This window comes from Pongo abelii, chromosome 8 (assembly GCF_028885655.2).
Source record: "Pongo abelii isolate AG06213 chromosome 8, NHGRI_mPonAbe1-v2.0_pri, whole genome shotgun sequence".
Taxonomy (NCBI): domain Eukaryota; kingdom Metazoa; phylum Chordata; class Mammalia; order Primates; family Hominidae; genus Pongo; species Pongo abelii.
In genome coordinates this window covers 26467515-26480303 of record NC_071993.2, presented here as the reverse complement: position 1 = coordinate 26480303, position 12789 = coordinate 26467515, and the positions used below count along the sequence as shown (strand labels likewise).

The 12789-nt window shown below is 40.4% G+C and overlaps 1 protein-coding gene across 2 annotated transcripts in view; it reads right to left on the bottom strand.

Moving 5' to 3' along the window:
* Positions 1 to 229: 229 nt before the first annotated feature.
* The window catches only part of GAD2 (glutamate decarboxylase 2), a 90492-nt gene continuing 77932 nt past the window's right edge, over positions 230 to 12789 (bottom strand). The window contains exons 14-17 of one of the 2 annotated variants that reach the window (XM_063727256.1): positions 12240 to 12347; positions 11821 to 11910; positions 3800 to 4007; positions 230 to 754 (exon numbers count right to left, since the gene is read on the bottom strand). In XM_063727256.1, coding sequence (XP_063583326.1) covers positions 3834 to 4007; positions 11821 to 11910; positions 12240 to 12347 — 372 coding nt within the window. In that variant the 3' untranslated portion in view covers positions 230 to 754; positions 3800 to 3833. Of the gene's footprint in view, positions 755 to 2936; positions 4008 to 11820; positions 11911 to 12239; positions 12348 to 12789 lie in introns of those variants that run through there. The other variant, XM_024253712.3, reaches the window with a different exon arrangement.

Below are 12789 nucleotides of genomic sequence, written 5' to 3'. Positions count from 1 at the left end.
ATATTTTTTACAAAAATATCAGATCTGATTGAAGGAGAAATCAGAGTGGGGCAAAGATATCCTTCAGAAGCTACAGTGTGGGCAGCTGCAGAAGAGCTTTTTTTCCCCCCACAAAAGACCCAAAGACACTTTAAGCTCCTTGACAAGTGAAAGGCCTTTGATTCTAGCAATTTGTTGAAAATCATCTCCATCATAAGACAAAGTCAGAACAATTATCCACAGCCTGAGATGTGTCCACATTTACACATTTATTTGGGTTTAGAGAGACAACACAGATAAAATACTTGGATCATACACAAGTTTATATTTGGTAGGAAGAACAGGTTGCCATATGTTTGTATATTTTATGTTTTTATTTTTTTCTGCCTTTAGTAATGGAGTAATGTTGGGGGAATGTTGATGTCATTCAGAAACACCAATTTGGGAACGGTAGTTTGGCACACCTAACTAATAAATACACAGTGTTTGCATTTAGCATTTGAGAACAGAAGAGCACGTGCAAAATGATACCCAGTTTGAGGTTCCTCGTCCTGCTACTATATTTACACCTGTGCCTTCTTTGTCCACATTCTGAAGAGTAGCAACTACTCCAGTGACCAGCAGAGCCAACACCTATGATTTTGGCAGCTGGTGACACTCCGTAATTGGTAACGTCTGTTCTCAGAGACAAAGTGGTGTTCACCTTGCATTTTGTGAAGTCGCACAATTCTCAAAGGAAGTTTCTCAGTAGGGGGCTTAGCTGAGGGCATGTTCTCTATTAGAGCCGATGTGGAGGGCGTATAGTTAGCAAAGAGAGAGAGAGAGAACAGGAACAGATGCAAATGTAGTTTTCATAATATCAAAGTTCAATACAGCTACCACACAGAAAAAGACATATCAATAATATATTGTACAAGCTTTTACAGAAACACATGTTGATTTGCAACACTGTACAGTTCAGATCTAAAGTGCACAACCCCAATCTGAGGTGACAAGACAGTATTATCCAGATAATAAAGGCAACACAGTCAGACAGAATTGATTTCCTTTTCTTTCCTCACATCCTGTGGTGGTATATGAAGTCCATACCATGTATAGTTTTCAGATAAAGACATATCACACTTGTTTGTTCAAGTATTTTAAATGATAAACACAATATTGCTGTATAAATGAAAATGGCCATGTCAGTTCTGATTAAAGCTAAAACCAAACTTTTCTAAGATTTGTAAAGAATGGGCCCACATAAAGATCATGGCATTGGGAATTTGGGCTAATATTAAAAATAATCTCCCTTCTTTCCTCCCTCCCTCCCTCCCTTCATTTCCTTCCTTCCTTCCTTCCTTCCTTCCTTCCTTCCTTCCTCCCTCCCTCCCTCACTCCTTCCCTTCCTCCCTCACTCTCTTCTGACCTGATTACACATCTCCTTTCAAGACGATTTATTAAACTACTGGGACCTACTAGGCTTTTATTTGCTTCCTTCTTTGGGCTACAGTTGGTAAGGATTTCCCTGCATAGGCCTGAGCACGACTCTCAGTCAATTTGAAGGAGTACTGGGAAGGGGTAGGGGAGTGGGGAAGAAGAGCTATTGTTGTTGCTAGAATTGTTTCGCTGGAATTTCATGTATAGGCACAAATTGTCCTTTAAAATTTTACCATCTCATTAACCTAAAAAGCAGCAGTTTGTAATCTAGGATCTGTAACCCAAAAGATAAAGCATCCTGGAGTACAGCAGGGTTGGTTCACCAGGGCATTGGGCCCCACTGTCTTCTCCAAGAAGGACAGCAGGTTGGATCAATTAGCATCTCTGTCTCTGAAGTGGAACCTTTGGGCCTGAGACTCTGGATAGTCGGGCAGCTATGTGCTTATTCTCAGCAGGCAGTTTTGAGAAAGGAAAGGGACGCTTGGCCATTAGACAAAGCCTAGAACGGAAGGTTATTCCTTCATGAAATTCTGTGGCACAGATGAAAGAGTTTACTTCTGATTGTCATAGTGAACCCATTTGCTTTCTAGACAGAAAGGGCCCAAAGCCATGTTCACAAGAAGTTATCACTGTTTTTGCATATAGCCTGGGAGAAATAATGTAGAGGGAAGCTTATGAAAATTTCAGATGGCTGGATCCTGTGGTTATATTATAGGGCATTTCTATATGTTATACTGTAGGGCATTTCTACCCGTTGAAGGGCAGGGTCTTCTCTCTTCCCTTGTATACCTGCAGTCTGAGTACTGAACTACCTGGTCCATTCGGAAATGGAGAATGTTCCTAAATTTGCATTTGTAGTCTGTATATCAATCTATTGTTCTCCTATCAGCACTTGGAATCTGACGATGTGTGACCCCATAAATATCTATGGAAGCTTTTGTTAGCTCATGTTTTTCTATCAGGTTCACAGGGAAAAAAGGATGTTTTAAAAATACTATTTTGAATTCTAAGGATCTTATTATTTCTGCATATTCTGGTCACTTTGGATCTCGATGGCAGATGGATAAAGGAAAATCTCAAGATAATGCCTCAAAATCTAGGGTAAGAGGCTCATTTCATGGAAGAAAAACAACCACCCATGGAATATAAAGTAATTATTTTGGGTCCCAGTGGTAGAGAGTCTAGTGGGAGAGACTTTGTGGGGAGGAATGGGGAGGGGATGGAAATGCGCAACTGGCCTGGAGGTAAATTTCTCCTTCCTGGACAGTGACAATATGGCGCCAGGATGATGTCATTATTGTCCCACAGAGATCTCTTCTCCCAAGGCCAACTTTAATTTTCTGGGCTCACCACATTCTGGGAGTGTGCTTCATTCCTCTTTGCTCAGGCTGATTAGGTTTTATTTTTATTTTCTCTAATTAATTCAAATGCCCTAATAAAAGAATACTATTTGGAAGATGCCTCAAGAACGAGCATCAACCTTCTGTTCAAAACAGGTCGAAATGGAAAGCAGAATAGAGACAATTACCCTAATTTAATCTGAGATGAAGCTTGGTTTGTCACACTTGCAGAGTGAGTCCGCTAAGAGTAAAATGGGTGGAAAACTTAAAGGGGAAGAGAATCTTATTGCCAATGGGATCAATTATTTTAAAGAACTTGCAGTATTCTTTTGTGTTTGTCTTGATATACTAACTTTAGAGATGTGATAAGCCATAACATGTATAGAAAGAAGGAATAATACCTTTTAAGAATTTCGTGGGTCAATGTTTCAAAATAACTTTGCTAAGTGTTTTATTGTGCCTCCATTAAGAGAAAGGAAAAAAAATCTGGCTTAGTTTTTATATCTGCCCCTGCAGTTTGTACAACCCATATAAAATAAAAATCTATATGTTACAAAATAGGATATCTTTTTTAATATATATATTTTCCTTTTGCAAAATTATATGTATTTAAATACATTTGAAATGTTGCTATAGGTAAATTAGAAATTTTTTTCTAATACTATGAAAAAGGCAAGAGTTTTTATTGTCAACATATATTTTATATTTACTTTGTCCTTTTCACTGCACCCCAAAGAACCTTTTATGATTCAGGGGCTATTTGGCACTATTCAGTCCTACTAGTCTGAAGTGAAAATAAAGTTTGCTTTGCACACTATATTAAAAGTAAGGGAAGTATTTATAACAATTTTAAGCTTTTCCTTATTGATTAGAACATAGCCTTTTGTCACGAATTCTTAGAGAGGTATTCTAAACTTAAGAAAGGACTTTTAAAAGGAGCGATGTCTTTTTTGTTTAATTTTTAAACTCTACTCTACTTTGACACCACAATATAGAAATAGATTTACTTTGGAACAAACTACAAATACATTCACACAGTTTGTGACAACTTAATTGTCTACCTAGAGAAGTGGAACAGCTTGGTGAGCAAGGTTATTATAAATCTTGTCCAAGGCGTTCTATTTCTTCAATCAGGAAGTCAATGTCTTGGTGAGTTGCCGCAGGGTTTGAGATGACCATGCGGAAGAAATTGACCTTGTCTCCCAAGGGTTGGTAGCTGACCATTGTGGTTCCATACTCCATCATTCTGGCTTTAATCACTGGAGCCACCTGTGGGACAGACCATATCAGCATGGTGACGTTTTCCTGGGACTCTCCCCTGAGTCAAAGAACCCAACAGAAAGCAGCGTCTTTAGTTTTTGGCTCAACAGTCAGAACTTTATTGTTTTCTCTTGAAAGAGTTACCTTCAAGTTTTCTTGGGATCAGAGAATTAGAACAGTCTAACACATTCAAGATCCTGCAAGTGATACGAGGAACAATAAGTGACAGACTATCAGGTGCCTGCCACCTTGTCCTTGACTTTCCAGTTAGTGTTTTGGGAGGACAGGATGAATCTAGTATTGGCCCCAGGCTAAATGGGTTAGCAAGACGTTTGGGGGTGTTTTCCCCCCACAGTAAATGTAAAAACATTGGAAATGAAACAGTTCAGAGGATTGTTACCAAAATGTAAGTTTCAGTATCAGGTAATATATGAAGATAAGCAGACTTTTGGCAACTTTCTTGAAACCCTAGAGCTTTCTAGTTTCTTTTCGTTCTCTTTTTGCAGTGCCTCACTTTATAAGATATTTTGAAAGATAATCCTTAATAATGATGATAATTAGCTGGGACAAAAAGCTGAACCCACAAGGACTTAACATATGTTGCGTATCACAGACAGGATAGCATACCACAGACAAGATTATACTCTATTTATGCCAGATTGTTGATTGTAGCCTCAGTAGTTCTCTATTGTATATGAAATTAAGTTTAAACTCTAGTTCAGTGCAAAGACCTTTCATCATCCATTTATGAGGCCTCATCTGCCATTGCTTGCCAAAATGAATCTTCAACTCTGACGACTCCTTTATTAAATATCTCTTGAATTTACCATATGTATTTTTATCCCTTCACACTTGTCATCAGTGTTACTATGTCATACTTGTTCTCTGTGCTTAGAATCCAACCCTTTTCTCTTCTGGTTCATATCCTACACACACTTCAAGATTCCACCACAGTCCTACAACTGCTATGAAGCCTTTCCTGACTTCTAGTGTCCATCAGTAGCTCTCTTCCTTTAAGCTGTAAACATATCATCCATGATCCTTCCCCATAGATTCTGACTATATGCTAATTTCCTACTATCCTCTTACTTTCGAGCAAATACATTTTCTTTCTCTACCTCAACTGTCAGGTCCTGGAGGGCAGACACAGTGTCTTCTACTGTTTTTGTTGTTGTTGTTTACAAGCACAGTTCTTGGTTCATGTTGGGGGATTCCTAAATTCTTATTGCTATAAAGAGTAGCATAATAGAAACAGCTATCTAGGAAGAAGCAAAAACTTAAATCATGTCTAACTGTACATACAATCTATCCACATATATTTACCACTGGAGTTTGTAAATATATAATATCTGATCTTCATTGCTGCCAATGGTAGACAGACATCAGAGAAACTTTTAGACTTATTTGAGTTTCATATGGTCAGAAACCCGGTTCAAAATGGAGACCATGCCTTCTATCACAGCTGGATTTATCTTAAATAGACAGTTCAATTCAAATGGAATGCTGTTATGAACATGTGACTTATAAATATCAACTCTTAAATAATCAATGGTTTATAATGAAGTTTTCATCTTCAAAGTATCCAATGCATAAAATCAGCAACGTTCCCATTGGGTCCAATCATTTGTTAGTTACCAAAGACAAGGTCAACAGGTAGACTTCACCTTCACTTCTCATTCCGAACCTAATTTCCTTATCTAAAAATGAATGTGGATGATGATTCCAGCATTGAGATCTTCTGACTCTAGATTGAGTTCTTATCTCCCTCTCCACCCCTTGTTCCATGGGGAGGAATGTTTCTCTTGGCCTGATCCTTCTTTCACCTAGAGCATTAAGACTGTATGCAGAGCACTGGACTCATCCCAGGGAATAAATAAGAATAAGAATTTAAATATCTCAAGTCTGAGATTAACTTCTGAAAATAGATCTACTAGCATATTCCAGCCAAAGGGGCATGAAATTTATCCTTTTTGTTGTGAGGCATGTCAAGTCAATGTGGTTCCTGCGAAGATAAATCTCAAATTAGAAAAGGAATTCCAAATCCACTTGGCTGCAGGAATTTAAGGACAAGTCACATAACTATTCCTTAGTTTTATTTGTATAATAAATCATGCTTGCCCTTTAGAACTGATAAAATAATGACAGAGCTTTACTCAGTAAATTAAAGTCTCATTTAGTTTTCATGGGCAATCCAAGCAAAAATACAGAAGAATGGCACTAATTATTAAGGACAATCATCTCTAGCTTTTCAGATGAATGCAAATCAAAGGTTAAAAGATTAATGCTAACAGCCACAAGCAAACAGATTTTGGCATAAAGTAAGATTGAATCCCCTCAGTTCCCGAAGCAAGCTGAATTGGCAGAAATCACAGCTGTCTAAATACATATGACTTTTGGTTGCTTCCAGAAAATGCTGATGAACTAAAATTAGCTGGAACATGAACATCTACTTCGTTGTATATTCACTCATTACAAGTTAAGAAGGAAAATAAGATTCGGACTATTCTGATGAAAATATGTGATCTGTGAGGCCAAAATAGACACTCCTATATCAACTAAGATGGGTCCAGGGTTCAGGGCCTGGCTGGAGGGCAAATTACTAAATTCCTAATGATTGAAATTCCCTAACAACAGGAGCTATGAGACCCCCTCCTTACCCTGATTTACTAACCAGACCACTATAACTCTGACTAGACAGAAGACTGACCTTACACACATTCTTTCCTGGTAAGCAATTGCAGGCCTTAAGCCAGTTTCAGCAGCTTATAGATGCGGTGCACAAACTGTATTTATGTCCTACAGTTCACCTTTTGACATGAAGAGCCAAATTTCACCTCATTCTAACACTAAAACCCTGCCCCGAAGTGAACATGGGATGTATGTTACATATATGTTTACTCATTCTGCATGTGCTCAGCTCCCCTCATAAATATGGATAGCTTCCCCCCAAAACCTACTGAATATGTATGACTCTACTTTGTGATACAGGTCCTGTGAGGCATAAAACCCAACCGTTCTTCCCCTCTTGGAAGAGAGGGCACCTTCCGCACATGCTGGAGGCTGTCTCTTCCCGGTTTGCAAACTGATATCATCAATAAAGTGCTCCTTTCTACTATTTAGCCATCCCTGTGCTCTTTTGGATGAAATACATAGAGATTTCACTTATTTCTAGGCTTTTGTACTTTTTGGTTGGATTCTTAGTTTTCCTAAAGAACGTGAGTTGAGAAAGAGTGGTTGCATGTTGAAGAATTCGCTAAAGGTATAGTCAACAAGAGCTCTTTGGGGTTGCCTTAAGAATTTTAGGGTATTGTCTTCTCTCTTGTGCCATTAGCTTTTTCAGTCCTTTAGAAAGCAATAACCAGGGGACTTTTCCATAATTGGAATCCACATTTGTCCCTTTCAAAGAGGGTGCATAGTAAAGCATTATGAAATAAAAGATATCACAGAAATGTATTTTTCACTATGTCTTAGAAAACCTCTTTGTTTTTACATTTTGGAAGACTGTGAGAAATTTTTGAAAAATGTAAAAGCAGAATAATTAAATGAGAAATTCTAAACTGTTGACTAGGCTTGGTGGCTCATGCCTGTAATCCCAGCACTTTGGGAGGCTGAAGTGAGTGGATCACTTGAGGTCAGGCATTCGAGACCAGCCTGGCCAACATGGTGAAACCCCGTCCCAACCCTGTCCTGACCAAAAAATATAAAAATTAGCTGGGTGTGGTGGTGTGTGCCTGTAATCCCAGCTACTTGGCATGCTGAGGTGGGAGAATCACTTGAACCTGAGAGGTGGAGGTTGCAGTGAGCCGAGATGGCACCACCATACTCCAGCCTGGGCAACAATGAGACCCTGTCTTAAAAAAAAAAAAAAAATTCTAAAATGCTAAAATTTCACCAATTAAATCCTCTATTGCACTTAATAACACAGACTTTCAAGGAGTCTGTGTTAAATATAAGACAAGGCTACTTCCTTACAAATTTAGTATTAAATCCACTGCTAACCTTTTAAAAGTCTTCCAATCAGTGTAGGAGTATAAAAGCTGACAGAACCAGATAATGATCAAGAATAACAAAAATTAAAATAAGAAGATAAAGAACCAGAAACACAAGGGGTGATCAATAGACCAGCCCTTTTGATTCTTGTTTGGTAAACATTGGCACAGCCCACTTGCTGCCCCTCCCTGGGTCCAAGGCATGTGTGTGGCGTCACATCCTCATAGTGCCCCAAGCATTCATCATCTGCACTGCCTCAGGGACAAAGCGCCATCTGCAAGATCATAGTCCTGACAGGGCAGCAGGAAGCACACTGACTGGATTCTCCTGTTTACCACCCTCACGAAGATATGACTGTACTTGCTTTATTAATAACTTCTGTTATCCAGATATTTGTCCCCAAACTAGTGCACTCTGGAAAAAGGCTTATGAGCCACTATTAGGTTTCCTAAATGTTGTTTCCCTTCCTTATTCTGGAATATGCCTAAGGTATTTGCTATAGACTGAATTTTTCTGTCCTCCCAAAATTTATATGTTGAAATCTTAACCCCCCAATGTGATGATATCAGGAGGTAGGGCCTTTGGTAGGTGATTAGTTCAGGAAGGCACAGTCTTAGAGACCCCAGAGAGCTCCCTTGACCTCTTTCTGCCATGTGAGGATACAGGGAGAAAAAGGCCGTTGATGAACCAGGAAGTAGGGGTTCCACCAGATACAGAATCTACTGGCACCTTGATCTTGGACTTCCCCGCCTCTAGAACAGTGAAAAATAAATTTCTGTGCTTATAAGCTACCCAGTCTATATTAGTCTGTTTTTGCAGCCCACCATACTAAGATACAATTTTAGCTCAACAAACGATTTTTGAGTTCCTATTGTGCACTACAGCTATGAATCAGGCAAGATGGTACAGAGTAATTATCTGCCTTGTCTTGTCCAGAATTTAACTTTGTTCTTTTGGTTCCCATAAACTGCACAGGAAACTCCGCATTTCCCCCCATTTTGAGTCTATATCGGCGTGGACCAAGAGAACTCTGTGCAGTGATGGAGATGTTCTATAACTGCACTGTCCCACAAAACAGCCATTGGGCACAAGTTGAGTGACTGAAATGTGGCTAGTGTGATTGAAGAACCAAATTTTCGTTTGAATTTAATTTTAATTGATTTAAATTTAAATATGAATAGCCACATGTAGCTATTACTACCACACTGGACAGCATAGATTATTTCACCTCAGTTCTCTTCCCTCTGGGACTGTGCGTCCATGTGTGTGTGTCTGTGTGTGTGTGTGTGTGTGCGTGTGTGTGTGTGTGTGCGTGTGTGTGTGTGCATGCATATGAATATTTTAGTGGTTCCTGGACATGACACTTTAAGGGCGTCACACTTAATACAGAACTTTCCAGAAACTCTGAAAAAATCATTGGCATACATGAACAAAAGTTAAACTTGATATTCATGTGGTTCTATTTTCATTTCCAAATCTGAATTGCTGAATTCTCTTGATTACAGTAATAAAAATGGAGAAAAATCAGGAAAATTCATTTTGCAATCCCTGGAGATTTTCATATTTGAATTGTCAACAGTATAAAAACGGTTTACTAATATTCTAATTGCCATCTCCAGGAAATAATCTCCATCCCCATTCTTCATTACAGCTCATATGAAGTGCTGAAGCCTAGGAGGCATTTGAAGAGTGACATTTAAACGGGGGAGCCTCCGAGTTGACTTTTGTTCAGAAAATGATGAAACAAAATGTTTTTATTCTGTATTCCCATCTTGCTCCATCCCTCAGCCCAGTGATAATGGACTGATTCAACAAATGAAATCAGCCAAACTAGTCCATGGATTCTCTTTCTGGCCAGTCAGTTCAATAAGGAAGTGAAAGGCAAAAAGAATGGAGGCATCTAATTTCTAACTGGTTAAATAAGTCATTGTTAAGAAATTTTACATTATGAAGGTATACCATAAAAATTCCAGGAAAAATAAGAATTTTTTCCTCTGAAATGACAGCAGACACCCGCACCCCCTATTCTCGTTGTTATTACCTGCACCGATCATCTTATCCAGTACTACCTCTTCTCATTCCCTCCCACTCTGTGGGCTTGATTTCCTGGAATGAACCAACTTCACAAAATCATCAGACACAACCACAGCCCCTTCCACCTCAGACACATGCACCACGGATCCTGGTTCTAGAAGCCTTCTTCCATTTTTTCCTCTAGATCAGGGGTTCTCTAGCTGAGGTGCACATTGGAATCATCTAGATAACTTTCAGAATCATTCCCAGGCCCATCCAAGCACAATCTGATTACATTTTCAGGGTGAGACCTGGTCACTAGTGTTTTTTATAAAGTTTCTGGATGATTCTAATGTATGGCCAGGATTGCGAATCACTACTCTAATTAGGAGGCTTGGTTTAAGGACCTCAGCCATGTGGAAGTTTTCTCCTGATGAGGAGTTTGATCTTGGGTTGCTTAAGGGCAGATGTTACACATACAAGCTTTAGTGAAGGTTTTATATCTACACAAAATCCTCTTCTTCATTTTACACAGAAGGAACTAAAGTGTTCCCAAAGGTCAGTGAGACAGCCCAAGCTCCTGAGCAGTGAGGGGACAGCCTGCGGGGCTCTTGGCAGTGACTGGAGGAGGTTCCCTCTTTTATGATCAGTGAAAAGAACCCCCAAACCAACCAAATCAACTCTGAGATCCAAGTCTACACAACCATCCCTAATTTCACATGGGGGACAGGTCCTGCATATACCCCACTTCGATGTGCACTGTAAACCCCATTTCACCCATGTATAAGTGCTGGGAGCAGGAGAGGATGAAAGATTAAGGGTGTCTTAGTGACCACAGTACAATTTAAAGCTCATGCCCTTAGGCTCTGGATGCAGACTTTCTGTGAGGTTTTGGGAGTTACATTTTCTCCCTGTGCGTCAGTTTCTCCACCAGCAAGATGGGTGGACAATCCTTCCCATGTCAGGTTGCTCTGAGGCTTTAAGTGACCTAACACCTGATATTGAGCTGGGACACAATACACACTCAAAACAGTGGCAGTTATTATTGCTCTTTGCCCTCCTACCTTCTAGGGGTCACCATAGCTCTAACGACATACCCAGGGTAGCCTTGACCTTGGCAGCTCAAGAGGGTCAGCAGCAGCATTGTTTGCTAACCATTTCTGGTACCTGAAGTCTCTTTTGTGCTTGTAACTGAGCACCAGTTTCACTTGGAACATCAATGAACTTCAGCAACGTCCTTGCTGCTTTGTGAATGCCAGCAAAGGTTATTGCCTGACAACTTCTTTTAAGACATCATAAACTCACTCTCAGAAAACAAGCAAATAGAGTTGTTAAAAGTCTGCATAGGCCGGGCACAGTGGCTCACACCTGTAACCTCAGCACTTTGGGAGGCCGAGGCGGGCAGATCACCTGAGGTCAGGAGTTCGAGACCAGCCTGGCCAACATATTGAAACCCCATCTCTACTAAAAATACAAAAATTAGCTGGGTGTGGTGGCGGGTGCCTGTATTCCCAGCTACTTGGGGGGCTAAGGCAGGAGAATTGCTTGAACCCGGGAGGTGGAGGACGCAGTGAGCTGAGATCACGCCACTGCACTGCAACCTGGAAGACAGAGTGAGACTCCATCTCAAAAAAAAAAAAAAAAAGAAAAATGTCTGCATATATCAGGCTCTATATGTCCTGGCTCTGTGGGAGTCCACAGACGGGAACAGGCCCATGTACGCAGGTAGGCTCTCTGCTAAGGCCACAGGCATATGTCATAAAGAAGATGTGCACATGAAAGGCTCAATACATGTATCAGAGGAGCTTGGAGCACTGACCTTCGAGAGGCGACTCATTCTCTCTTCATTGTCTTCCAGAGTACGCAAGCTCGGAGGAATGTACCAGAAGCAGACATTTGTGTGCTGAGGCTACAAAGAGGAAAGGAAGATTCACATTTGGCCCAGGCTGGCAATTTTGAAAATTCCAAGAACATTTCAAATCAATGTATTCAGCAGGTTCAGAACACAATTCCCACTTTTCAATCAGGAATTGCCATTGGAGGGCATGATTTTGACAACGTTATATGGACCACTTGGTGAGTTTGGTCTTTATTCCAGCTTGGAATAGCTACCCCATCATCCACTGCTCCCCTCTGTAATCGTCCCACTTACCTGGACAGCACCTCATTTACATCATATCAGTGATGAGGGTTGGAATTGACTAAACTTTCTGGGATTGTAGAAATCCAAATACATACCTTCCCGTCAAACACCATCTCATATCCTTCTCGGTTTTTTATGATGTTGTATAAATACTCTGCCAACTCCAAACATTTATCAACATGCGCTTCAAACCCGGTAGTCCCCTAGATAAGAGAAGGACACAGCTCATTAAGCAGGCTAAGAGTGCGGAGGAAGCGATTTCCCTGGAGACTGATGGTCATCGTGCCGTCTCCGTCTTAGCCCCGTCTGGCACTTTCTCGACACAAGGCTGTTTCCAAAGGCTTTTTCAGCGCTATTTTCTCTTCAATGCTCTCCCCGTCAGGTGCTTTTGTTCCCTTTCATTACTGCTTTCTACACAGGACTCCTTTTCTTCTAGAGCCTCCATTCCCCAGGCAATTAGTTTGACTACTCAAGAGGAAAATGTGCCTCTGCTATTCATAGGAGTAATCATGGAAGTCATTAATAACAGGAGGGCTGAGCTACTCTTTTCCTGCAGATAAAAAGCATCACCAGAGACCCCCCAGAATGCCTGCTTAGTTCTCCTCCAACGTGTACATTTTCCATTCCCAGAGCCCATCTTTGTCT